Raw genomic sequence first — 27,673 nt, 5'->3', positions numbered from 1 at the left:
TGCTGAGACAGGAAGCCTTCCCATCCTAAGGCAGCCGCTCCTATGAGTCTAATTATTATCGGTTTCCTTCGTCACTGTTACGATAGATAAATAAGATAGTCTAATATCTGGGGTGTAAAGAGTAGAAGATCCACTCCTTAGCCGGTCACAGTGGCTCACACTTGTAATCCCAGTACTCAGGAGACCAGGCAAGCCAGGGCAGCTGCTAAAGGTTTGAGGGCGTTCTGAGTTTCAGTGTGCTACCCTGCAGAGGAGAAGATCAGTGTGTTAGCTACAGTGAATTCAGGCAGAAAAGGACAGTATAGACTCTTCATTTGTGGAGACCGGTGCCTTTAAAAATCTGAAGGGATTACACTGTTTTAGTAAGTAATAATTGCCGCTTCATTTAGGAAGTAGACTTCTTTGGTGTCTGGGGCACATTTTTTCCCAGTTAGACTTTCATGAATAAACTTTCTTGGCATCCAGAACTCACTAATATTTTAAAGAGCATCCTCACCATTTTTGCCTCGAGGTCTAAGAATTAAAGACTTGAGCTAGGACAGTTTCAAATAAAACAAAGGGGCAGAAACTGCATGTTAGAATACCAACGCTGTAATTTTCCGGTGTCAAACCCTAGAAAAAGAAGGTGAGACGTCAGGGTCCAGAAACTGTGGTCATTCAGAATTACTGAATATTACCCTTGAAGGAAGTATTTAAAGATTTAATATAGTTAAGAAGCTGTGATTTTTTTTTTTAAATATGGAACACAGGGGCCATGCTATTTTTCTCTGTACGGTTTTAATTTTAGTGTATGGTGTATGCTGCTGAAGAAAACGTGAGCTGTGATTTCTTTGTCTAAGTAAGGATAATGGACAATCAGGCCACAATTACATAATTAGTTGCCAATTAAACAATAGAATTAAGAATTAGTATTGGGTGTTTTGGCCCCAAGAAATTATGGGAGGCAAGATTGCAATTTAGGCCTGCTGTGATACATGCTTTTAAATAAATTAAATTAAAAAAACACAGCAGTTGGGAAGGCAGAAGTAGGTGGGGTTCTGTGAGTTCGAGGCCAGCCTGGTCTACAAAGCGAGTTCCAGGCTACTCAAAGATGTGTAGTGAGACCATGTTCAAGAAAAATATTGGCTTCGGTATATTAAAGGATCCTTCCACGGCCAGGAAAGTTGGAATCTGGAATTTATAAAAAATAAATAAATAAATAAATTAACAGCTTTTCTAGCTAGGAAAAAAAAAAACAACACGCACAAAAAAACAAAAAACAAAAACAAATAAAAAACCAGTCTCAAGCAAAAGTTCAAGGATGGAAAGGTGGGGATCTGAAGAGCAGTACTTTAAAATATGTCATGGCAAGAAATGGACGATTTCACCAAAACAGGCAATGTGAAATACTGCGACGCAACATTGAAAACTCAGTAAGTGGCATTTGCCCCTTGGACACTGTCACATGTAGATTATTAGCCACAAAGACAGAATCGGGTTTTCAAAACAATAGGTCAGTATTACACTAGTAGTGATATCGTTGCATTTTCTGGCTCACTTAATTAAAAAAAAAAAAAGAACAAAACAGAAAAAACGGAAAATTAAAAACTAAGTATATAAAATACAAACCAGAAAGCTATAAACGTGATCATATAAGAATGACCACATGGGGGCGCCAGACTAAATATTTTCATAGACCTTTATGATGACAGGAGAAACTACTACACGGCGGCTCGTTGGTCTAGGGGTATGATTCTCGCTTAGGGTGCGAGAGGTCCCGGGTTCAAATCCCGGACGAGCCCTCTTTTGTGACCTTCAGCTTTTTTGTTGAAAAGTAAATAAATGCACAAAATATATCAGAAACTTAAAATTGCTCTTTCAAAACCGAACGAACAAAACAAACAAAAAACAGCACACTTTACATTCAAGTTCCGATAAAGGTAATAACGTGGAAGCCTAAATGTTTTCTAGCCGAGTTCTTCCCCGCCTATTCCGACCGCAGGGACCGGGGGTGCTCGGTAGTTTGCAGCCGGGTTTAAGCCATCACGCCTGGGCTGCTCTGTCGTCCAGCGGGGCTACGGTTTCCAGGGATTCTGGAACGCCGCCCTTCCAATCCCCGACGCCCCTGCCACGTGTGGGAGCGTCCGGCTCTCCCCGGTTTCTGCACGGAGCCTGTGCTTCAGTGTCCCGCCCTGCTGACCCACATTGAAGTCAGCTGGTCCTTTGCTTCGAAAATGAAGTCGATGGACTGCCGAGCTCCGAGGTTTCACTTAATCTTTAGGTAAGAAGTGTACGAAAAGTGAAACCGATTTTAATCTCCAAACGAAAGGGGGGCGAAAAAAAAGACATATAAAACCAGGGCTCGTCCGGGATTTGAACCCGGGACCTCTCGCACCCGAAGCGAGAATCATACCCCTAGACCAACGAGCCGCTCTCGGCAGCAGCGCTCTCGGCGCCTCCCTTCAACCTCCCTCAGGACCTCCTCGCTGACCCGGCCGGGAAACCTCCTTCGTGCGCGCGGTTCTCTCGGTTCTCAGGCACCGGGGCCAGAACTCCTCCGCGACCCGCCGAGCGGAGCCGGGAGCACGCGCCTTTGCCGGATTGCGGGCGCCGCCGCCCCCAGCGGGGCGGAGTTGGGATCGCCCGGGGGCACCCGGCCCTCGGCCGCGGCAGGGAGCCCTGGAAGGAACCGGGCGGGGGAGGGAACGCGCCTCCGCCTGGCTCCGGAGACCAAGCCTTGGAGTTTATGGGGACAGGGATCTTCCCCCGAAATCCCCACGTTTCCAGCACTTTGTGCTGAAGCCACTTGATATTCAATTCGGCACAGTCCCCCGAAGCCCTCCTAGGGCCGCGCCCTTCTGCAGCGGGAGGGGACTGAGGTCCGGAGACCTTAAGTGGTTCACTTAAGGAAGTGGAGCTCCCGGAAGGACCCCCGCGCTCCTGGAAGGTGGGACAGTAGGGGCCGGGGGCGGGGAGAGGGACTCGGGGTGGGTGGGGTGCACGGAGGCAATGGGGCCAGCTGAACGGCCGGTCCTCCTGTCCCGTGGGTCCTCCTGTCCCGCCCTGCAGCACTCTGCGCGAAGGTCTCACGTGGGTTTAGCTTCTCAGCCAGGCGTCCGGACTGGGCTAGCCTTTAGTCCCTGCTCTCTCCCCTGACCTTCCTGTCTCCACGCTTAAGGCAGCGCTGTAGAGATTGCTTGCTTTCAAAGCTTTCTTCCCTTCTTAGGCTATCATGGATTCAGTCCATACATAGGGCCTTTGTCCCTGTGGTCAGACTTTTCCGGGGTCCTCCTGGCAGGTTTGCCCTCTCACTGGCTCGTGCCTGCTTCTCTGCTCCTTCCTCCCTTCCTTCTCTCCCACTACTTCTTCTTCCTCTTCCTCTTTTTCTTCCTCCTCATATTTTCTTCGTTTGTTCTTTCTTTTTCGAGACAGGGTTTCTCTGTGTAGTCCTGGCTGTCCTGGATCTCGCTCTGTAGACCAGGCTGGCCTCGAATTCACGGGATCCTCCTGCCTCTGCATCCCTGGGATTAAAGATGGTTCACTACCAACCGGCCCTCTCCCACTTCTTAATGCTACTAAACTTTCCTGTATCTCAAGTCCCTATAGTCAAGGCCAGCCTGGGCTATATGAGCTCCTGTTTCAAAAAGTATTATTACTTTGGTGGCGCACGCCTTTAATCCCAGCACTCGGGAGGCAGAGCCAGGCGGATCTCTGTGAGTTCGAGGCCAGCCTGGGCTACCAAGTGAGCTCCAGGAAAAAAAAGTGTTATTACTCCAAAATTCACACCCAAAGTTAATTGAAACAGGACAGGAAGTGCAGTCTGAAGCACGCTCACACCGATGAACAATAAAGGTTAACCAACAGATCATTTTGCTGGCAATAGATACGTATGCAAACACGTGCCGGAAAACGCTCACGAATAATAAATGAACCGTTTTTTGTTAACTTACGCACATCTTGTACGCAACTTAAAGGAAGTATACCTGGAAATATTTCTATGTGAAATCCATAACGACCAGGCATAGCACTACCACAGAGGCAGAGGCAGAGAGGTAGGTATGAGTTCCAGGCCAGCCAAGGCTACATAGGGAGACCCGGTCTTTAAAATAAGCAGATAGATAGATAGATAGATAGATAGATAGATAGATAGATAGATAGATAGATAGATAGATAGATAGATAAATCACATTGAAATACAAATTAACAGTCTTACACACCAGTCTCTCAGGAACTCTTAAGAAAATAACTGAGTGATTCTTGTTAGAAATGTCCTGTCCGCCATCCATCATTTCTGTTTTAACTGGAAACAGATCTGCCCACATAGGTTTTGGAATCTTTGAACCCCCACCTTTCACAGCATAGCAAGATCGCAAGCATTCTCCACTGTGGCCAGACCCTGCTTTATTCAAGATGTACAGTTTCTTTAGAAAACTCGGACGGTCCAATGTTGCCAATGAAAAGGAACCACCATAAATAAGCCTGGCATGAAAATGAGCTCACTTTGTAGGGGCGCCCACGTCCCCACTCCCTGTACTGCGTGGACCCTCCAGGGAAAGCAGGCACTCCCAGGATAACTAGCACTGACTTTCCATCTCCCGGGGAAAGACTGTTTATCCTAAGCCTAAGAGGTCGCTGTCTAGTTCTCGTTCTCACTCTCTTCGCGTGTAAATATCGGTTGTTTATTCATTTCTTCCATACTGCTTACTGCACTTATTTTGATAAAGTGTTGAAAAGCCTCCACACATTCCTGCAGCTGGCTGGAATTGACATGTGTATTTCCTGGTCGTCCTTGGGCACCTGTATATTTTTTTGGCCAACATCACCCAATTTAATTTCTCGTATTTCTTCCATATCAGAAGCACTTGTCATATTATAAAGGAGAAAAGCTGTCCTCTCACTTTCAACAGGTATAACCCCATTTGGTGTCAGGTATCTCTCAAATCGGTCATGTCTTCTATCCAGTTATAATTTGGTAGTCATTGCCCCCAAAAAAGAGACAGAAGGGGAGGGTGGCTCAGGGGTTAAGAGCCCTGTCTATTCCTCCAGAGGTCGGGAGTCCAATTCCCAGCAACCACATGGTGGCTCACAATCATCTGTAACGAGATCTGGCGCCCTCTTCTGGCCAGCAGTCATAAATGCTATATACATAATAAATTTAAAAATGAAGGGGAAGAAGGGGAGTGTGGGGGAGGTGGTTCAGTGCCCACCACCAAGTCTGATGACCTGAGCTTGATCCCCAGGACTCACGTGGTGAAAAGAAGAAATCTGACTCCTGCAAGTTGTCTTCTGACCTCCACGTGCATGTCCACACACACATATGAACACACACTAAAAAAATAATTTTAAAAGAGAGGGAGAAGGGATGCCAGAGCTACATTATGAAAGAACTGCTGTCCAGTGGGCACCTGTACCTGCCACAGAAGATCCTGCAGTCCCGCTCTGTTGCACAGACTTTTTCTCTCTCCTTCCCCGCACCCACTTTTAAGATTGGGGCTAGGGATGTAGCCCAGCTGGTAGAGTGCAGGCTAGTATGTATAAAGCCCTCCATTTGGTGCTCAGCACCTTATACAACAGGAGTGATGATGCATGCCTGGATCCTAGCGCTCGGGAATTGGAGACAGGAGGGGTTAGAAGTTCAAGGTTTTGAGTTGGCCCAGCCTGGGATATTGGAGAATCTGTTTCGGAACAAAACAAAGATGCACTGAGAAAAATTAAGATAAACAATATTTTTTTTTAAATCCTTCTTTATTTGATTTTATGTTTGTATGTGCACCATACGTCCACAGTGCCCATAAAGGTCAGAAGGTTGTGAGCTGTCTCACAGGTGCTGGGAACCAAACCCAGGTCCTCTACAAGAGCAATAAGCACTTTACCTGCGGAGCCATCTCTCTAGCGCCAAGTTAAGTTACGCTTTTAAAGCATAAAGAAGACAGGGTTTGCAAAACTGTGCATTTCAGTGTGTCTACTCAAGAACGAATCAGACACAGCCGCAGGCATCACAGAGCAGCAGGCCCCTTTTGTGCCTTTCCACCAAATGCTTCCAGAACTCATCAAGAAGACAGTTTCAGCCACTCCCGGGAGGTGAAGGCCAACCTTGATGTGGAAGTGCCCAATGCCACCCAGCTCTCCTTTGGCTTCTTTAGCTATCAGACAGTAGTGGTTAGTACAAGGGATCCTAGTGCCTGAAGATGCCACTGTTTTCTTGGGGGGCATGAGTCTCCCCATCTTAGTAGCACCTACTCTTTGAGCAGTAACCATGAAGTCATTCTAGAGTCTTGTTTTTGAGAGCTCGTCAAGAGGTAATTCAGTCCACTCATTAAAAAATGTTTTGGCTGGGCAGTGGTGGCACACACCTTTAATCCCAGCACTCAGGAGGCAGAGGCAGGTGGATCTCTCAGTTCGAGGCCAGCCTGGACTACAGAGTGAGTGTCAGGCTCTCTCTCTCTCTCTCTCTCTCTCTCTCTCTCTCTCTCTCTCTCTCTTCCATGCATGCACACACCTTGGTACATGTGTAGGGTAAGAGGACAACATATGGGAGTCAGTTTTCTTCCTCCATCATGTGAATCCTGGGGATTGAACTTAGGCTGCCAGATTTGACAGCATGCACTATTACCCACTACCCCAACCACTCATTTCTCTGTGTAACAGCCCTAGCTGCCCTGGAACTTGCTTTGTAGACCAGGCTGGCCTCAGACCCACAGAGATCCTCCTGCCTCTGCCTCCCGAGTGCTAGGATCAAAGGTGTGCGCCACCACTGCCCCGCTGTGGGCACTGATTTTATAGGCTGCCTAATTTCCAGTAATTGCCTCGTTTCTATGTAAAACTATGTCATGAAGAACCGGAGTCGTCATCACTCACCCGAGGACCCAGCAAGGTCAGACCCAGCTGGAGCTCCAGGACTCTGCACCTGTGTACCTGGCCTTTCCTGAAGGAGCTCAGAAACGGACACACGTGAGATGACAGAGGGGCTCACATTTTATTTAGCCTAGCCTGGCATCAAATTCACCATGTAACCCAGGCTGGCCCTGAACTCAAGGTAATCCTTCTGCCATTCTAGGCAAACACTATACTAACTGAGCTACATCCCCAGCCCATCATGGCATTAATCTAAAAGGCCTAACTGGGAGATGATGTTGTCTTTCTAATTGTGTATCCTTTACTTGACATAGAACTACCTAGTTGACTGAGCTCAGGCCCAAATCTGTATGGCTGGCTTTGTTGGTGGTCATCTCTGTGCTGGAGTGGAATAGGCCTTGCACCTTCTTATGGTCACCCAGTGTCCCGACTAGTTTTCTGTCATCTTGATACAAGCTAGAGTCATCTGAAAGGAGGGAACCTCCACTGAGAAATTGCCTCCATCATATCCAGTTGTAGGGATTTTCTTAACCAGTGATTGAAGTGGGAGGGCCCAGCCCTCCTCCATGGCCTCGTCTAAGTTCCTGCCTCCAGGTTCCTGCCCTGTTTGAGTCCTTGTCCTGACTTCCTTCAATGATGACCAATGAGATGTAAATTTCAGCCAAATAAACCATTTTCTCCCCAAGTTGCTTTGGTTATGGTTTCATCACAGCAATAGGAACACGAAGCCAGACAGTTAACTAACTCTATATGAAGCTGAACCAATGTCCTGGTCAGTTTTTATTGACAGCTCGTAGTCACCTTGATTAGAGGGAACCTCAGTTGAAGAATTTCCCGGATCGCATTGACCTGTGGCTGTGACTGTGAGATATTGTCTTGATTGATGTAGGAGGGTCCGGTCTACTGTGGGCGGTACCCTCCCTAGGCAGTGGGCCTGGGCTATAAAAGAAAGCTAGTTGAGCAAGCCAGGGAGAGTGAGCCAGAAAGCAGCATTCTTCTGTGATGTATGCCTTGGTTCCTGCTTGAGTTGCTACTGTGACTTCCTTCCATGATGAACTGTGACCCGGAAGTGAAAGGCAAATAAACCCTTTCCTCCCCAAGTTGCTTTGGCTCAGAATGTTTTGTCACAGCAACAGAAAAGCAAACCTGAATAAACAGGCTCTTCTAAATTTGGCGGATTTCTTCCTCCTCCCTGTTCCTGTAGGAAGGATGCAGTTTGAAACACAATTTGAACTAGAAAAGCCACGAAAGGAGGTCTTATTCTTCAGCTTGTCACTATGGAAGAGTCTGTTTTCTTTCAAACCTTTAAAGAAATCCAAATGAAACAACATCTTCCTGGCCTGGTTGTGATAATGTGTTACCTAAGACACAGACAAGCTTTGTGTATATGCATGTGTGTGTGTGTGTGTGTGTGTGTGTGTGTGTGTGTGTGTGTGTTTATGTATTTGAGACAATGAAGCCCAGGCTGTCCTCAAACTTTTTGAAACCCTCCTGCCTCAGCCTCCCCAGGGAAGGGGTTACAGAGGTAAGTCACCATGCCTAGCTTCAGATAACCTTCTTTAAACCTAAGTATTGTCTCTAGGCATGGGGCTGAATGCCTTTAATCCCAGCACGCAGGAGGCAGAGGCAGGAGGATCTGTATGAATTTGAGGCTAGCCTGGTCTACAACATACTCTCCAGGACAGCCAGAACTATAGAGAGACCCTGTCTCAATGCATCCCCCCAAAACAAAACAAAAAACCCACGCAAATGTGGAATCCTCCCTAGCCACCATGAAAGTCCAGGACTCAGTCCTGGGTGCTTCAGAAAGAGAGCACAAGTTTCCAGAGGAGAACAGGAGAGCGTCTGCCCTTTAGAGACACCCTGCCAAGAGGCTCCTTAGTAATGAAGAGCCCCTGGGAATAGGGCTGTTTTCATAAGCTAGAGCAAATGATGTAAGTGACAGCCAGCGGGCTGAGATTCGGGGACATGGACAAAGCTACCTTGATGCCATCAGGCATGTCCCTGCGGTGTCACAATGACACCACATTTTCAAGTTGCTCCTTTCTCACCTTCTACTACATGCCTTTAGGAGAATAGTTTCTTTTCACACCTACAGCCTGCCCTTGCTTCTACATACCTTCGCCACCACACATAATCATAAAGTATCATAGTTATCACGCCCTGTTACCCACAAAGCAGTCCCCTGAGTGTAGAAACAGTCCACTGAGATGCACAAATAAAACCACGGATTCTTCAAGGGGCGGATGCCCCCGGTGGTGAACGACAAGTAAGTAGCCAATATGCAGAACTCAAAAAATGCCTGACACACACACTTTCCCCCAAATCCGTTCAAGTTCGAAGTTTATAATGTAGATGACATTGCCAGTCTTGACCAGGTCACAAGTTTATTACAACTTACAAACTATTTTGAAACATAATGTGTCTCACATATTAACACTATCTTGGAATCAGAAAACCTATAGACTGGATGAGAAAACTGAGGTACCACCAGTGACATTGGCCTTTTTAAGTCCGTGATACCGTTTTCTGGAGCCAGAGTTGGTGTGGTCTAATGGACTTCCGGGAAAACCATCCCTCTAGAAGGCAGGTCTGTACCTTGAGGTATAGAACTAGTCAGCTCAGAATAAGGACCAACCCTGAAGATTTATCATTTATTTAACATTTCTTCAGCAGGAGTGCATGAAGAGGGGTGTGGAGGTGAGCAGGGGAATGGACAGTCAGATCCCATGCCCACAAACCCTCCTTCATCTCCAGACAGAACACTAAGCAAAAGTTCCTGATAAAAACAGACCGAAGACCCCAATTCAGACCTCCTGAGTCCGGGAGAAGAACCTGGCCTTGGCTTTGAGAAATGCTTACTGAGAACCCGACATAGTGATGCCTGCCTACAATCCAGAGGCAGAGGCAGTTCAAGACCAGCCTGGGCTATATAGTGAGTTGAAGGCTACATGGTGAGATTAAAAAAAAAAAAAAAAAAAAAAAGCAAAAGCAAACAAACACAAGCTTTCTAGAGAAGCCAAGAGGGATGCTCTCAGAAGGTAAGCTGAACCCTGGGTACGAAAGGCACCTCCCAGAGGTCGGCCCGTGTTCAAGTGTAACCGTGGGAGACTGCCATCCTGCCTGCATCATCACGTAGGCATACTGCTGTTGCACCTTCAGGGGAGGAAACGAAGCACAAAGCAGCCTGGCTGAGCATCCTGCCTCTCCACAGGAGTTCCTGCACCATCCCCTCCTGGTGGGGGAGGGTGGTAGGACGGGAGGAGAGGACCAGTTACCACCCCTTGTTATCAGCCAGATTACGTGACCAGAAACGCGCCGGCCCTTGGAACAGACAGGAACAAGCTTTGAAATGTTCTAATAAATATCTCTTGGAGTCTAATGTTTTTGAAATTGGTTGGCCCTCTCCCCCTTGGAGGAAGTGGAAAGATCATCTTAAGGGCTTTGATATGCTTTTAGGTCTTCTGCAACTTAGAGGATTTTACTTTCCACAAGACGATCTTCTCTGTCTACATCAAGTTAGTTTTAAGTTACATCTGAGAACCATAAAAAGTTTAGAACAATGGAAAAGGCTGTAACTTTACAGAAACTGAACCAGAGCCTAGTCGGGTGGTCAGCTGTAGGAAGAGGTGGGGGGTCAAGAGGATGACCAGTAATGCCGAGGAGTGGGTTGCTCGTCACCACAGCAAATCGCTGCTTTAAATATGTTTTACTTTGAGTCAAGTTCGTCAAGTGACACACACTGAAGTTGATAAAACTCTACCGCCGTCAACTCTAATCTCCAAAGAGAAGACATTTGCTGCGGCCTACAGGGGATGGTCCACCCTGCATCCTGGGCTGACTCCAGATTCCCAGTGGATTCTGCTTCTGCAGTGCCTTCATGCGCTGCTGCTGCTGCTGCTGCTGCTGCTGCTGCTGCTGCTGCTGTTGCTGCCATTTCCAAGGAGATGTCTCTGGTGGCTTCATCACCGGCTCTCACATTCGAGTGTCCTCGATGGGGATGTCATCCTGTGAACAGGGAAAGAAAGACTCAGCAGATCTCCTTGGGGATGGGAGATAAGGCAAAAATCATAAAGTAGGAGTGAGCCAGCAGGCAATGTGCCTGATTGTATTTATTCGCACGTCATTTAATCTTCAAAACCTTAGGGGAGTTAGGTAGTTCTAGTAACTATGTTATAGGTGAAACGGTTAAGGCATTGAGAGAGGGAAGTGACTTCCCAGGGTCGCACAGCTAGCAAATGGTAGACTGGGGACTTCATCCCCGGACCAGAGCTTGAGATGTTAAATTACTTTCCAGGGCTAACAGAGCAGGAAGGTAATCCTTTAGTCACCACCTTACACTTGATGTCTATGTAACTTTCCCCTGCTCTATGGTGTGTGTGTGTGTGTGTGTGTGTGTGTGTGTGTGTGTGTGTGGTGTGTATACAGTTTCATGCAATGTGTGCACAACTGCACATACCTATCTGTGTGTAGAGGCAGAGGCAGATGCTGGATGCCTTCCTAAGTCCTTGTCCATCTTGTTTGTTTGTTTGTTTATAAACAAGAGTCTTGTTGTGTGGTCCTGGCTGGCCTGGGGCTAGCTATGTAGACCTGGCAAGCCTCAGAGTTCACCTGCCTCACTCAGTCTCCCAAGGGCTGGATTAAAGGTATGTACCACCATGCACTGCTTCGCCTACCCCCCCCCTTTTGAAGGGCGGTGTAGAGAATCTGAGTTTAGATCCTCACGTTTGCACAGCAAGAACTTTATCAACTGCGCTCTCCCCCCTTCCTCGTGAAGAATGCCTTGCTCCGTCCCTTGAACATCACATAGCCCTGCTGGCAGGCAGAGCCCACATATTCTGTCTTGTTTCTGGCGCTGTGTTTTCCCCACTTTGAAGGCCCAGTCTCTCCCACAGCAATGAAGACAGTCTGTGCTTCTTGGGTGCTGACTGAACAAGAGTGACTGTAATTTATTTGATCAATTGATTTCTATCGATCAAAGCCACAACATGGGATCAGATTGGGAGTGGGAAACCACTTCTTATGGCATCCTGCCTGTCTCTGCCAGTCCAAGGAAAGACCCAGGAGAGGCCTGGGCGCTGGGGAAATGCCAAGAGACCTCTCATAACTACTGTCACTGGGGAACCCTTTGTCCTGGTGTCTGAGGTGTTCTGACTCTAATCCAGAGGAGACGGGAAGCAATAGTCCATGTAGAGTAGACAGATAATTCACACAGACAGTGGTGCTTCATGAACAGTTTGTTCTTACAACTTGAACAGGTGCCTACCTGGCCAGCGCTGAGGGAGCTTAGTGACCTTGGACAATTTCCAGGCCCACCGTACCTTCCGATCTAAAACGAGGAGGGTGAACCAACTAGTATTAAAGTTTTGCCTCTCAGTGACTGGGGATGGGGGTGTGCGGAGAGGTGCAGGGAGGGGGGCTCTTCTTTATCTGAGCTGCTGTTTGCCAGGAGAGTGATTCTGAGGTATTCTCTCCCTTGGCCAGGGCCTCTGGGTTAGGAATGCAGAGTGTAAAGCTGGAGAGATGACCAGAGGGCCTGCCCCATAGTTCCTGCCTGAATTTTCTTCAGGAAGCCACCCTCGACCTGAGACTCTCCAGAAATAACAAGGCCCCTCCAACTTTGCACCCAGGAGACCCCCACTCCTGAGGACCGGAAGAGGCTGTCAGTGAGAGGTGTGGGAGCCACTGGTGGAGGACTACTTGGACTCCAAGAGGACTAAGGGTTTGGGCATTTACGGTAATTTGGGGATTTAGTGGAATCTCCGGGTTCTAGAAGATTCTAGAAGACTGTTCATTCTAAATCAAATGTAAAGGAGGCTCAGATAGAAATGGAAAGTATTAAAGTGTCATACTCCCTGAGTGCATGTGACACTTTCTTCTCCCCAATTTCCTTGGTATGATAAAACCTGAGGGCCTGGGAGGAGCATTCCCAGAGCAGTAACCCCTCTTGTACCTGGGCTCCTGTTCTGTCACTGGGAGTCATTTACTTTGAGCCAAGGGACTTTACTCCTCTTTAAAAATTCATCTGTTCAGCTGGACATAGTGGCGCACACCCGTCCCAGTCCTCAAGAGGCTGAAGCAGGAGGATTTCCTTGAGTTCAAGACCCCCTGGACTAACAGTGAGTGTCAGGCCAGCCTGAGCTATAGAGTAAGACCTTGTCTCGGGAAACTAATCAATTAGCTAAAAGTCATTCATCTTCTGTACATGTGTTTTTGAAAGACCCACCCCGTTCCAGAGTCTACAGTAAGTTTGGAGGGCATACTAGAAGAAAAGTGCAAGAGACAATAATAATAAAGAGGAGAGAAGCCGGAAGGCTGGTGGTTCCGGGGTTAAGAGCCCTTGCTGCTCCTGCAGAAGACCTGGGTTGGTTTCCAGCACCCACATGGTGGTTCACAACCATCCCTAACTCCACTTCTAGAGGATCCAACGCCTTCCTTTACACTCCGCAGGCACCAGGCATGCATGTGGTGCCCCTACATACATGCAGGCCAAAACATGCATACACATAAAACGAAATAAACAAATCTAAAAAATAAATCAACAAAACTCAGGCAAATGTCAAAGGAGGCTCATGGGAGAGGGTAACTGTGGGGCGGGGACAGATTTCTTTGACTGAGTGGTCACGAGAGAGGCTTTAGTGACGAGCATCGGCTGAGCTGAGACCTGAGGATGGGTTGGAAGGGGCCATCTGAGGATCAGGAAGAGGAGTGTTCTTGTCGGAGGGGGCTACAAAGGTAGAGTAGGGAATGGACCCGGTGTGCTGCAGGGAAAAGACACAGGATTGCTAGAGCGCAACTCTGGGGGGAGCCAGGGAAGGAAGTGTGTGTCCATTCCGAATCGGATCTGTTTTTGGAAAGCGATGGCTGCAGACGTAACGAAGGATGTCAAGGCGAGATCGCACCAGCTTTAAGGCACATCCTGCATCCCAAGACTGCTCGCTTACGCGAGAAAAGAGGAGGAAATCCAAGACACAGGGACAGAAAGGTCACAGCGAGATGGTGACAGAGACTGGAGAGAGGATCCTCCAGCCACAGACTGCCAAACACTTAGGACAGCCACCAGAAGCTGGGGGAGGCAGGGAAAGATTGTAAGGGCGCCGGCAGCAGCTAACAGAAGAGGGACAGGGTCTATTTCAGCCCTCTGGAGGGGCTCAGTTTATTAATTTTGGTGTCTCTGACGTTCTGAACTGTGAGAGACAACATCCTTATTATTCATTCATTCATTCATTCATTCAGAGATGGGGTCTTTAACTCAGGCTGTCTTGGACTCACTATGTAGCCCACCCTGGCCTTGAACTCATGCCATCCTTCCATCTCACCCTGAGTGCTGGGATTTCAGGCATGAGCAGCACACTTGGTTTATTTCCGCTGCTTCAAGCCTGTGGTGCTGTGCCTAGAACCCTAACAAAAGAGGTAAGAAATCCTGCCAAGAGCAGCTCTATGCCAGCCAACTACCCATCGACCGACCGACCGACGATGCGGTGACCGTGTAGACAATGAATCTTATCGAGAGAACGAAGAGGGTGCCAGAAAGACCATCATAGCAGATGCACGTGGTGGCGGAGGGAGCGACAAAACCGGAAAGGAAGACATAAAGGTGACCGAGCTGAGGAAACAGTCAGGAACAGGCTGGGGAGGGTGCCCCGTTGTCCTTGGGGAGCTTCCAAGCCTCTACAGAACCGGGTCTTCCCCTGAAGCAACAGGCGAGTTCAGGGGGGATTTCTGGGAGCTGGTGGGAGCAGACAGGTGGAGGGGGAAGGTCCAGGGTGTGGGGGCTGATGGAGGGCAGGGACTGTGCTGTCTCTTTTCTCAGATGCAACATGGGACATTGCCTGCGACTACATGGATGTCACACAAAGCCTCCTCTGAAGACCCAACCCAAGGCCACTTGTGGTTGTCAGTGTCCCCGATGTCTTGTCCCTGCTCTCTCCACACAGACTCACCCCGGAACCCCAACGGCAGCACCCCTGCACAACCCCCCAGCAGACCTTGCCAGCATCTGTCACCCAGTTGTCAAGCCCTGCTCACCCCATGCACACCCAGAAGCTGGCCCAGTCAGCTGGAGGCAGGCCAGGCCACGGGACACACTTCCCTTCTTGTCTCTCCACAGAGACAGGCCGTCTCTACTCAGTCAGCACACGGTGAGGGGCCTGGTGACTTTGTTCCTGCACACTGAGCGGATTGAGCACCAGCCTGGGAGGAACAGGACATGGGACAGAAGGGGCAGCTCTGGCCATGACACGGTTTGAACCATGCGGGCCACCTACCGTGGAGACTTCGTGATCATTCTGGATCTCATTGCTGGTCTCTCCTGGGACACCGTCGACCCCTGGGCTGCAGCCTGGCTCCAGAGATTCTCTCTCCTTTTGCTTGGTCTCCAGCTCGGGGACAACGGTGCCCTCTACTCTTCCAGGAGAACTTTGGGGGGCCTTCTCCCTGACTGCTCCCGCCTCTGGTGTCTTGGCATCTGCACTTTTCTGTCCGGAACCCTCCTCTTCATCTGCCACACTCTCCTCAGAGGCTGTCCCTTCTGTGGCCTTCTCAGTGTCTGTATGCTCTCCGGCTGCTGTCCCTTTCTCAGCCTCTGCGCTGCAGGTTTGGGGGTGCTCTGGGGCCTCCAGACCGCCCTGGCCAGCTGTGTCTGGATTCTGTCCGGCCTTGTCTCCCGCACTGGCCTCCTCTGGGGTCCCGACCCGCTCTTCTGGCTTCTCCAGGCTGTTGCTCCTTCGAGGAGCCTTTTCTGCAGACCCCAGGGGTCCCTCCACCCCATCTCCCAAGGCCTCTTGGTTGGGTGGGGGAGACCCGGGGGCCTTGTTCTTGCCAGGGAACACATCATCCCCGTTCTCTTCCCTGGTACCATTTTCCTGAGATGGTTCCACAGCCCTGTAGTCCCCAAGGTCCCCACAGTCTGACTGGGACCGCCGGAATCGCCGGGAGGGAGGACGTCTTTTAATTGAGCCTCTTGTCCGCACCTGGAAGAAGATATGAGGGACTATTTATCTTGAAAATAAAAAAGTCCAAGAGAAGAACTATGCGTGCTGAATGAACTCACTGAAGGTCCATTAAGTTTCCTAGGAGGGTGTGAAGTTATTTGCTGTTTATTATAAATCAGAACCTAGAGCAGCATTTCTAAACTTGTAGGTTAAGACCCCACAGGGGTTGCCTATCAGATATCCTGCTGATCAGATATTTACATTATGATTCATAACAGTAGCAGAATTACAGTTATGAAGTAGCAACAAAATGCTTGTCTGGTTGGGGGGTCACCACAGCATGAGGAACTGTAGTAAAGGGTCGCAGCCTTAGGAAGGTTGAGAACCACTGCTCTAGAGGATTGTAAAACTACTTGGTAAGTGGGAGAGTGAGGATGCCTGAGTTTGGAGTCTCGGCACCTTTATGTGAAAAACAGAGACCAGCACACTAGCCAATTGGTGAGCTCTGGGTTCAACGAGAATGGCCCAAAACACTGGAGATGATGTCTCTTTACAATAGCCCAAAGTTTGAACACCCCAAGTGGTTCCCTTGGGCACACCACAATATGGCGGATCCAGAACTTACCTTAGTGTAGGAGGGCAGGTGAGTGCCTTCCGGGGGCTGGTCAAAACTCACAGGCACCTCTTCTGCCTCACCTGGCTGAGACCGGATGCCAGGGCTACTGGGTGTGGAAGGGGGACTATGAAATGGTGACACTATGGCCTTGAGTCCAGGACTTTTGGGTGAAGCCCCGGGCAGAAGAGCTGCCGGGTCAAAGGCTAAGTTGGCCTGTCGAGGAAAGGGAAAAGATGATGGCATCTGCTTCACTGGCCCCGCAGCTGGTTGAGGATGCCCAACAGGAAACTCTGTGTGCTTCCCCCCAACCAATTATCCGCCATTACATTATGGCGGCTTCTGGAAGCATGGTCTACCTTCTGGAAGCATGGCCTACCTTCTGGAAGCATGGCCTACCTTCTGGAAGCATGGCCTACCTTCTGGAAGCATGGCCTACCTTCTGGAAGCATGGCCTACCTTCTGGAAGCATGGCCTACCTTCTGGAAGCATGGCCTACCTTCTGGAAGCATGGCCTACCTTCTGGAAGCATGGTCTACCTTCTGGAAGCATGGCCTACCTTCTGGAAGCATGGCCTACCTTCTGGAAGCATGGTTTACCTTCTGGAAGCATAGCCTACCCATACCTGCTACCTGGCTCACAGCAGGCTGCCTTGGGTGCTCAGATTATGATGAGGTGGATTCAATAGACACTCCAACAGCCCTGGCCTGACACAGTGGTGTAGCCCCCCCTCCCAAGACAGGGTTTCTCTGTGTAGCCTTGGCTGCCCTAGAACTTGTTCTGTAGACCAGCCTGGCCTTGAACTCAGAGATCCACCCACTTCTGCTGGTTGCTGGGGTTAAAGGTAGGTGCTCAGGAGACAGAGGTGAGAAGATGTCTGTGAGTTTGAGGTCAGTCTGGTCTACATTGGTGAGCTGGGACTACACAGTGAGACCCTGTCTAACAACAACAACTAACAATAATAATAATAAGTGGAACAGCTCCAATTAGTAGTCACAGGGGCCCAAGGACAAGCTGCTGGCAGCACCTTTAGCTCCCAGATTCTTGCAGTACTTGGCATCCAGGTCATCTTCCCATCAGCCAGCAGCATTTGCTGCCTATCAATACCTGCTGTCTACGGCTATCACCTTAGCGAGCACTCCACTCAGTCAGTGTCGGGCTCCTGAGAGGAAGGAGGCCTAAACTTCCTGAGGTTCATGGCAGGCCTGCTTGTCCCTCAGGCCTCCAGGTAGAGTTCGGTCTTTGGAGACAGCACAATGGTGGATTCTGCACTCTGCAGGGTGTCTCTCCTCTGACCCCCTGGGGCGTCACAGTACAGTTGAACCAGATCAAAACGGACACAAGGGAGACCAAAGGAAGAGTTACTCAAAGGTAACTAAAACCTAAGGGACTCTACAGGATCGGTGGGGGAACACGTGGGAGACCCCAGATCAACCTTACAGACGGTAGAGCAGGAAGATGGTTATGGAGGGATTATGTATTAACAGTCCAGACAGGGCCTCACGAAGCCAGGCCTTCAACTCACTATGTAGCCAGGCATGGCCTTGAACTTCTGAGCTTCCTGCTTCTGTCTTCAGAGTTTCGGGCATGCTCCACTATGTCCAGCTTTTGAGCGCTAGGAACTGAACTTTGAATTGAATTGGGTTTTCTGAACTCTGGCAACTGAGCTACATCACCAGGCCACAGATTTTTAGCGCCATCTGGGGGCACACCTCTTCCTCCTGCCCTTACAGACGCTAACCTACACAGTTGAGTTGATCTAACTGGGCTGGTCACATGTAAGACCTCAGAGAGGGGACCAGCAGGAGAGGCCGGTGGAGCACCAGAAAGTCCCACACACCCAATTATATTTAACATGGGATCTTTCTCCTACTAGCTGCTTATGATCTTGAGCAAATCTAAATGCCCTTTCTGAGACTCGGATCCTCTATTTGTCCCAACTTTCAGTGACCTCCACAGCCTTTTATGACTGATTTCTGGGGGCTCTCATGCATTGCTTGGCTAGTACCCCACACTCACAGTGTCTCCCCTCCCACCCACCAGCACTCCCCTGAGCCAAGACTGATGACCTTGAGAGGTCCCAAGAGTTGTTAGCACTCTCAGGCTACAAAGCATTGCACATGTTTAGGAAGGTAGCCATAATTTACTGTGTGAATGCACAAAACAGACAGGACTGAGTCATGGGAAGAATTAAATATAGAAAATGCACAAGGTAAGAAGCAGCACTGTTCATATATATATGTATATATGTGAACGTTTTGATCTGGTTCAACTGTACACACACACACACACACACACATATATGTATGTATATGTATATGTATATGTATATGTATATGTATATGTATATGTAGCCTATGATGAGTACCAGGGAAAGGCCGGACCACAGGAGTCATGCGAGCATGCATGAGGTAGGCAGGATGCATTTTACACATACCTGAAGCTTCTCAATCAGAGGGGAGCTCTTCACCTTGATTTTAGGTGGGTGGCTGGTGCTGTATGGTGATTTCTACAGAGAGCAAATAAACCCAAAAGAAACAAGTGAGCTGGGGGAGAAGAGGGGGCAGTCTCTTAAGCTGTCTTCACCTTGGTGCCGCACCCACTTACCTTGCAGGCCTGGATGAGGCAAGGCTTCCTGTATCCACCCCCCTCATCTCACCACAAGCAAGACTACTTGAGTTTGAGCTGAGAAGTCAGGGCAGACATTCATACCACAGGAAGCCTCCCATCCCAGGAAGAATGACTTCATTGTCATTAGGAGGAAAAACTACATCTGGGGGGCGGGGATCAAGGCCTTCACCTCATGGCCTTCTACAAGGCAAATCAACAATTGGAGGGAATTTCACAGACAAAAGGCAGAAATTGTCATAAACAAAGCAATAAATCACAGGCTGGGGATGGAATTAGACAGAGGTATTATTAAAATCCCTTCACTGAATTAATATTTTGGAAAATCCCACCCATGGCCTGGTTCATATATTAATCTTCCCCAAACACCGAATATTCAGTTTAATTTAGCAGATACATGTGTCAAGTATCTACCAAGTGCCATCATGTATCATGCTAGTTCCACGAGGACGAGTGTGATTGACTGTCTGCCCTTAACTGACAGCCTGTGGCTGCTATCTATTACGTGTGCTCTGTCAATTACTTTCGTGATCAATGTACACCATGAATTTTTCCTGCTTCCAGATTATGTATTTGTAAAAAGACTGACTCCCTGTTTTATGTTAAATTTCCACTACTTTGCAAAAGTGATGGCTGTCGTACGATGATTCAGTGATGGTGGAGAAACAGAAGATGATTTTCATGGTGACAGACAGGGCCGAGCACAGAAGGGGTTTTTCCAGTAGTTTGGGACCAATGTAAATGACCTCCCCCCATCTCCATATATGACTGTACTGGAACCACAGAAAAGAAATACTGCTGCTCTCTTGGTAATATTCTGGGGTGTCCTATTATGTTTCAGTTGTAGAGGAAGAGAGACGGACTCAACTGATCAGAGACCTTTTCAGATGCCGGTGCCAAGGGAGCGCATGCTGCCGTGGGGCAGTCAATGGCTGGGACTCAGAGACCTGCCTCCTTCTGACTCCAACGTTGATGAGTGGACGGATGCCTGCTCCACCAAGATTTCGTGGCTGTGGCAAAGAATGCTAAGGGCTTTCTTTCAAGCTCTAGATTGCCACTGCCTCCATGAGTCTGCACTGCCAGACTCATTCCTAGGGCAGTCAGTCTGTCACGGAGCCTTTTGTTTCTAGTGAGCATCAAGATCCTTCAGCCCCAATCGGGAGGGTCTTAGTTTCTGGGTGTCATCAAGGATTTTGTGTGTTTTCATAAACTGCAGCAGAATTTTCTCTACCAAAGCTCACTTTAGGTAATATTATAAACTCTCCCAATTGTTTTCAGAAACAATGGAAATCCAACAAACAGTGCCTTTTAACCACAGTGAGTGCTAGAGACGCAGCAGAAGTGGACTGTGGAACTAATGATTTAATGATCAAGTGCAACCGCTGGTGCAGTTCACAGGATGGTCAGCAGAGGGCAGCATTTGGCTTATAATTTAATCACAGGCTCCAGGCCCGTGGCTGGGGCTAAGACAATCTGCAGAGATAAACTAGCTTGACATTCATACATTTTATGTATATGTGTATTAATACAACATTCCAACAGTGTATCGTGACATCTGAAAGTTCTGGACCTGATAGTTTCAGATGGAGCGATATCCACGTCCTTTCAACATCCATCCAGTCATCCGGTTCTCTCAGAAAAGGTAACTTGTCACCTTGCCTACAGTCAGCCGGTGAAATCCTGGCGGCTGACCCCACATCTCAGGTCCAGAGGGTTCTAGGAGGTAAGGGATGAACTGATCCTTCCAATCCCTATGCTTGAGCAACCTAGGGCAACCCAAAGGCTCTCAGGGTTCCTGTGGGCTGCATGCACTACACAGGCATGTGACCCTTCCACGCGGCCCTGCCAGGCGAACTGTGCCCTCTTTCTCTGACAGAGGTTTCATTCTGAAGTCCAGCACGGCCTGGAGCTTGCTATATAGACCCGTCTGGTCTCCACATGGCAATCATTCCGTATCACGCTCTGAAGGGCTGGGATTGGGATTGTGTGCCGTGACACCCCACTCTGAATTTCACGGCAGAAAGGGAGTCATTGATCCTAGGGGCGGTGTTGCTTGCATGAAGTCCGTGAAATGAAGCCGGACAATCCAGTCACTACAAACCTGACTCGCTTCATCTGCTTTCCTTCCCATGAGCAAAGCTTTCCCCACCCAGCCCCCACCTCACCCCCTCCGTGCTCCTTCTCGTAATGTTCCTGTCCTTGTTCCTCAAATAAGGAACCAGTGTGGGGCAACGACTCCCCTTGGGGCAAGCCTAGGTTATCAGGGGGCAGCCTCAGACGCCCGCAGCGTCAGCCCGGCACCTCTACCGCAGCAGAGTGTGCCAAGCTCAGCGGAGCAGGGCTGCAAGGAGAAGTTAACCCTTTGCAAAGAGAAGCTGGGGGTGGTAGCACTGGCTGGGAACGCCACGAAGCCACAGCATCGTGATGCCAGCGCCTGAGGAGACCCAACAAAAAACCAGTTTGTTAAACTCAGCTCTTGGGGTTTCGCAGCTCATGAGACCACCCTGTTCGGTGGAGAAGGAGTTATTCCCAGAGCAGACGGGCCCCAGACCCCACCTCTACTTGACTGGGAATAGCTATGAGTTCTTCACCCTTTAAATTTTTTTTAAAATATATTTTTAACTAAATGATTTTTTAGTTATGCGTATGGGTGTTTTGATGCCTGGTGACCATAGAGGCCTAAGGAAGGCATCATATTCCCCCTGGACCTGGAGTTAGAGATGGTTGTGAACCACCATGTGATGTGGGTGCCGGGAATCGAACTCCAGAACATCAATGAGTGCTCTTATCCACTGAGCCATATCCCATGTGCCAAGTTAACTGCTTCTTCATTACATGTATTCATTCATTCATTCATTCATGTGTATGGAGTGTGTTTGGCACATATGTGCCATGGCATGTGTATTGAGGTCAGAGGATGACTTTGGGGAGCCAGTTTTTTTTTTTTTTTTCTTTTGACCATGTGGTTGCCAAGGATTGAATTCAGGTCATTGGGCTTGGTGATAAGCAAGTGCCTGGACCCGCTGAGCCATCTTGCTGGCCTGAGTTCTCTGCTTTTTGATGCACTTGTGAGCTTTGGGTTGACAAAAAGGCTTGAAAAACTATTCATCTACATCAACCGTTTTACTCTATAGGGGACCAAATGTAGGTCTGCCTAAGTCCACAGGGGCATTTGGTGCCTTTTATCAGGATGCTGATCCCCAGAAAGAAGGGGAGGGAAGAAGAGGGAGCTGAAGTGGGAATTGGGAACTGAGCTGTGTGACTTGCTTGCTCTATTTTGGGCTTGGCCTCCCAGGCCTGAAGACAACGTGCAAATTGGTTTCTGGCATGACCATGGCCGTGACCACAGGGAAAGTTCATGGGCTGCTGGGCTGGGGCCACTCTAACAGCTACAATCAGATAACTAAGGCTGGGCAGGCTGCAGGCTGGGACCTATTACTGGCTATGATCTATGACACCAGGGCCTTCATTATTCTGGCAGCTCTGGCTATTTATATCCGAGGCCCAGGAGGCCTCCTGTGTGCTCTGGTTTTCTTCCAGTGATCCTGAACAATAGCCAGCCTTTTTGAGGCTATGGAGGGACCATGAACTTCTCCAGCATTATAGTTCTGCCTCTGGCAGCATAGCCTCTCTGTCCAGGACCCTTCTACACCCCATCGAGACTTAGACTGAAAAACGGCTCTGGTCCCTGACTGATCCTTAAAGAGTCTTGGTGTGAGAGACCGGGGAAAGCCAGACTCCAAGGTAGAAGATCCAGGAAGTATCAAGAGAGACTCATTCTTGTATCTGAGGTGGAGAGACCCTTGGGCAGACGGCAAGGTCTAAACGTGTGATGTTTGTAGCTCTTCCCGCAAGGGGGATGAAAGCCCACAGCCAGCATCTCTGATCCCAGGGTAGTACTTACCTCCTCACCATTCTGGCCCAGCTCTACCTTGGGGGGGAACAGGGGGAGAGAGCAGGGTGGTCTCCTTCTGGCTGGTCTATTGGCTGGTGTCTAGAGGGAGAGCAACAGACGACACAGAGAAAAAGAGAGGGGGTGAATCAGGCAATAGAGAAGGAAAGGAAGGACTGGAAAGCAGTGTTAGGGATGATTAGAGATGTCTAGATGAGGAGAGAATGGAGGTGGAGCTGACCGTCTAGGGACCGTCCTCCTGCTGAATGGATCAGCGCTGGCCATGGTCTCCTTTCCCTTTCTGCTCAGCAAGGTTGTCCTCTCGCACTTAAGGTCCCTAACCTGAGCCAGCCTCTCAAGATGGCATCCACAGTTCGCCTTTTTGGCTAGGAGGCAGAACTAGTCTCTGAGTTCAGTGCCATCTCCGCTGTCTCTTAGAGCGTTCCTCTGTCTAGATATCACGGCCGATTTTATTTTTAGTTAAGAAAACCAAAGCGCAAAATCCTGTATGTAAAAGAGCAAGGCAGCTGAGCTGTCCCTGTCTGTGGGGCCGCGGCAGACCCTTTCCACCTGAGCGCTCTCCCTTTTATTTCTGTTGTTGCTGTTTGACAGGATCTCCTGTGGCCTGGGCCTAGCCTTGAAGTCCTCATGTCACTGGGAATGACCTTGAAGTCTTGGTCCTCCAGAGCTGAGATCCCAGGTGTGCAGCTCCATGCCCGCCATGCTCAGCTCACCCCCCGTCTTCCCCAACAGAGTTTCTCTGTGTGTAGCCCTGGCTGTCCTGGAACTCGCTTTGTCGACCAGGCTGGCCTCGAACTCACAGAGATCCGCCTGCCTCTGCCTCCCGAGTGCTGGGATTAAAGGTGTGAGCCACCACTGCCCGGCCTCAGCTCACTTCTAATGGGAGCCACATAACTGAGAAAATCTAGTTCAACTGTCCAAAGTCGTAACACTTTGGAAAAAAAAAAAAAAAAAAAAGGCATTTTCTTTTTCAGCAGGATTCTTCTAGAATCTGCTGGTTCTGCATTCCTGGTTTCTTTTTGGAATGTGCTTCCACATTCTCAGTTCCGGATCTAATGCATCCTTGCCTATCTCCTGCTTCTTAGCCTAGAAGCAGGAGGCGGGCTGGACAGAGGGGTACCGCACCTGTCTGTGTCAGTGGATGCTCATGAGGAAAAGGAGTCCGCACTTTGCCTGTTTCTCAGCCCTCCTCACCACAGTGGGAGTCTGACTCTGGTAGGGAAGGATTCTGCCCAGGCTCTAGCCAGTGGTGGCACATTCCTCACATTCAGAGGGACCCTCTCTGGCTTCTCTTCCTAATTTGGTCATTGCCAAGATTCCTCCTGCCCTCTTTCTTCTCAGGGCCTGACAGGCTTCCCCTTCCTCCAGTCACCTCCCGGAAAAGGACGCACCAAGTCTCCAGACTCACCTCCCTGGCTACAGCTGCTTGCTCCCGAAACCGCCCAGCCAGCTGAGCCACGGAAGGCTGTGCTGAGCTGTCCACGTTGGAGTTAGTCTCTGCGGCTCTTTCCTGGCAAACAAAAGAGAGGCACACGTTAATCAGCAAGTGTACACTCGGCTCTTCAAAGGGTCCCATGGGGTGCCACGAAAGGCACCTGTTTTGTGGTTCCATCAGGAATTCTGGGATGAGATATTTTTAATAATATTTTGCAACTGGCTCCCATATTCAAGATTAAAAACAACAACTACACACACACACACACACACACACACACACACACACATATACACACACACGTACACACACACACACGTACACACACGTACACGCACTATTCAGTCATCTACATTTAGTGAGTAGCTACAATGTACTGGGGTTCTGGATGTACCCTTGGACAAAATAAGGTCTTGTCCTAGACAGGATCAGGGATTGGAGGCAGTCAGGGCAGGGTCTCTCACTCTGCAAGGACCCGCCAGACATGGGAAGCGTCAACAATAGTCTGCAAACCTCTGTCCTCTGTTTAATGACTCTGAAAAACGGGGGTACAGTGGGGTGGCAAAATGTATTTGGAGCTAGAGCCTTTGTAGGAAACAGAGAGAGCATTTGCCCTTTCTAGAATTTTCACACCCAAATGTGTATGACTTTGTTTTCCCTACTTGACTGGATGCCTTGGGTGACAGTGACCATTTATTAAATTAATGAATGAGAGGCAGGAGCAGACTGGCTGAGAAGGGGGCCCCTGGGACTCAGAGACCTGCTCCACCTCTCTCATTGCTTCAGCGGTCCAGCCTGGGCAGGGGTGGTCCAGCCTGGGCAGGGGTGGTCCAGCCTCAGCAGGGGTGGTCCAGCCTCAGCAGGGGTGGTGCCAGCGTCTCTCCTTAGGCCACTCCGACTTTGCTGACTGACTGTTTAATGGCTGCAGGGGTGGGGGGTAGGGGCACGAGCAGCAGGGCTGTTGTTATTATGACTGGCCATGGGTCTAGCCTTCAGTCCTGGACATTAGTTTATTGATGTTTTAGGCCAAGATGCCTAGAGGGCATAGTCCATCCCATGTGCTGCTTGTCACCATGGCACAGGGTGAGTTACTGACCCTGGACATGGCACCTCATTTCTGCTACATACATCTTAGTTCTGTAAACTAAGATGACCTTGAACTCATGACCTTCCTGCCTTTTCTTTTTGAGTGTTGGAATTATAGGTGAGTACCACCATACCTAGCTCCTTCTGTTTTTGCTTTTTAAAGTGTGTGTGTGTGTGTGTGTGTGTGTGTGTGTGTGTGTGTGTGTGACAGAGGACAACTTTCAGAACTGCAAGCTGGACCCATAGCCAGTCATAATAACAACAACCCTGTTCCTTGTCCCTCCCCAGCCCCCCCACTGCCATTAAACAGTCAGTCACCAAACTCAGATAGCCCCAAGGAGAGACACTGGTGCCGGCCTTGCCCGGGCTCACACCGGTGCCGGTCCCTGCCCGGGCTCACACCGGTGCCGGCCCTGCCCAGGCTCACACCAGAGGGGCTAAGCAAGTCTCTGGTTGATGTCCCGCAGACCCCTTATCCTGTCCGCTGCCTGGGGGAGTCAGGGGCTCCCAGGAATTGAACTCAGGTTGTCAGGCTTGGCGGCAAACACCTTCGCCTGTTGAGGCATCTTGCTGGCCCCACCTCTTGGCTTTTTGGTGGTCTTATGTGCTCCATCCTAGAGCTATTAGGCTTTTGCTTTTTTTTTTTTAAATCACCATAATGGTGATATTTCTTAACACAGGCAGAGAACCTCATCTCCCTCCCTTTGTCTTGGAAGGACTTGGGTAGCAGTTTGAGAAACTCCATCTCTGCCTCCCGCGGATATCATGGCGTCTGAGATGGATGGGGCCTCACTCCAGCAGTAAGCATGCATCTCTATGCCACTTAGACCCCTGTAGACACTTCCACATCCTTTTGGTACTAAGTGGGTTTTTTTTGTTTTTGTTTTTGTTTTTGTTTTTTTTTTGATTTGGTCCCTGCTGCCTCCTGGCAACCAAGGGGAGTAAACGTAGATAACTGGAAAGGAAATTTGTGCAGAGGTAGGAAAGAATGAACGGAGCCTCAGACCTCCTGACGTGAAAGGCTTTTCCAGGGCCAAAGTCAGGTACTTATGCTCATCCCCACTCCAGTCTAAACACTAATGCTGATTTCAAGGAGGACTTCAAATGATTCACCTCTATTCAAAATGCCAGATTTCCCAAAAGTTTCTGGGAAAGCCCTGGAAGCCTGGAGCCCATCCGAAGAGGCTGTTGGATGGGCTCAGGACCGGTCCACGTCTGATCCTCCCACTGGCCATATCAGTTGTGGTCAGAGACCCGTACTTCGATGTCCGGGAGCATCAGAAAGGCTTTAGGGACAGAGTGTGGTGACTCGAGCTGCCCTTGGCAAAGATGAGGGGCGGATCGGTTTGTCCATCTGTCTAGCTTCCTGCTCCACACCAGCGTGGCCTCTGTCCACTGCTATTTATTACTCCAGCCCTGCTGACGGCGCACCCTACCTCAGCTTTCAGGCGCTGAAGGCTGGTGGTGCAGGAAGAGACATTCCAGTTAAAAATAGAGCCACGGGGCGGGGCGGGGTGTGTGTGTGTGTGTGTGTGTGTGTGTCCGAAAACACCGGAACTTCCCCATCTCAAAACTGTGTTTGCCAAGGGCCTCGGCAGCAGGGGAAGGTGAGGCTTCTGGAAGCACTTAGGGCTTACAGGTTGGGTGAAAGGGAAAGTTCTAGTACAGAGTTTGTTTCCTAGGCTAATGAATTCTGCTTAGCTGACAAGGCTTCTCACCCCCACTTATCTCCAGAACACCTCCTTTCCTAAACTTTGGAATACTGACATGTGACTGCTGTACACACTGAAGCCCAGAGACACACAGTTAGCCAAGGGCACACAGGAGAAACCAAATGGGACTCGCCATGGAATAGCTCACCCTGACACCCAGCGAGGGCCATGAGTTAAGTAATATATCCCGTGAGTGCGCTTGAAGAACTGTGAAGGGCTATTATGTAAGCACCAAAATGATCATCAGCCACTGAGCTGCACAGGTGCAGTGGAAGGAGGCAGCGTGGTCTCCAGGCTGGTGGCTCAGCCCACGTGACGCTTGGCCACCATCTTGCATGATGCTCCGATCCACAAAGCTCCTTCAGGGGGTGCAACAACGTGCAAGTCCATCCCAGGCTGGGGACCCCACTGGGCTCTGAGATTATTAGTAAGGCCACACTCTCACTGTCCCCTGTACTGTACCCCACCCTCATCAGGTCTTCTGTAAATCAAGCTACTCTTAAACACACTGTGTAGCTG

The 27,673-nt window shown here is 49.4% G+C and overlaps 1 protein-coding gene and 2 non-coding genes across 8 annotated transcripts in view; 1 reads left to right on the top strand and 2 right to left on the bottom strand.

Moving 5' to 3' along the window:
- The first annotated feature begins 1,709 nt into the window (after positions 1–1,709).
- Positions 1,710–1,781, top strand: Trnap-agg. The gene has a single exon. It is a non-coding gene; the product is annotated as a tRNA-Pro (tRNA).
- Positions 1,782–2,337: 556 nt separating this feature from the next.
- Trnap-cgg lies at positions 2,338–2,409 on the bottom strand. Its single transcript has one exon. It is a non-coding gene; the product is annotated as a tRNA-Pro (tRNA).
- Positions 2,410–9,159: 6,750 nt separating this feature from the next.
- The window catches only part of Rcsd1 (RCSD domain containing 1), a 61,800-nt gene continuing 43,286 nt past the window's right edge, over positions 9,160–27,673 (bottom strand). For 5 of the 6 annotated variants that reach the window (XM_028864380.2, XM_037211296.1, XM_037211298.1 and 2 more), the window contains 6 exons: positions 24,330–24,431; positions 22,913–23,002; positions 18,818–18,889; positions 16,393–16,596; positions 15,102–15,806; positions 9,160–10,842 (listed from right to left, as the gene is read on the bottom strand). In XM_028864380.2, the coding sequence (XP_028720213.1) occupies positions 10,810–10,842; positions 15,102–15,806; positions 16,393–16,596; positions 18,818–18,889; positions 22,913–23,002; positions 24,330–24,431 (1,206 nt within the window). In that variant the 3' untranslated portion in view covers positions 9,160–10,809. The remainder of the gene's footprint in view (positions 10,843–15,101; positions 15,807–16,392; positions 16,597–18,817; positions 18,890–22,912; positions 23,003–24,329; positions 24,432–27,673) is intronic. The other variant, XM_037211299.1, reaches the window with a different exon arrangement.

Source organism: Peromyscus leucopus, chromosome 15 (genome assembly GCF_004664715.2).
Source record: "Peromyscus leucopus breed LL Stock chromosome 15, UCI_PerLeu_2.1, whole genome shotgun sequence".
NCBI classification, from domain to species: Eukaryota; Metazoa; Chordata; class Mammalia; order Rodentia; family Cricetidae; genus Peromyscus; species Peromyscus leucopus.
This window is presented reverse-complemented; position numbering and strand designations above follow the sequence as displayed.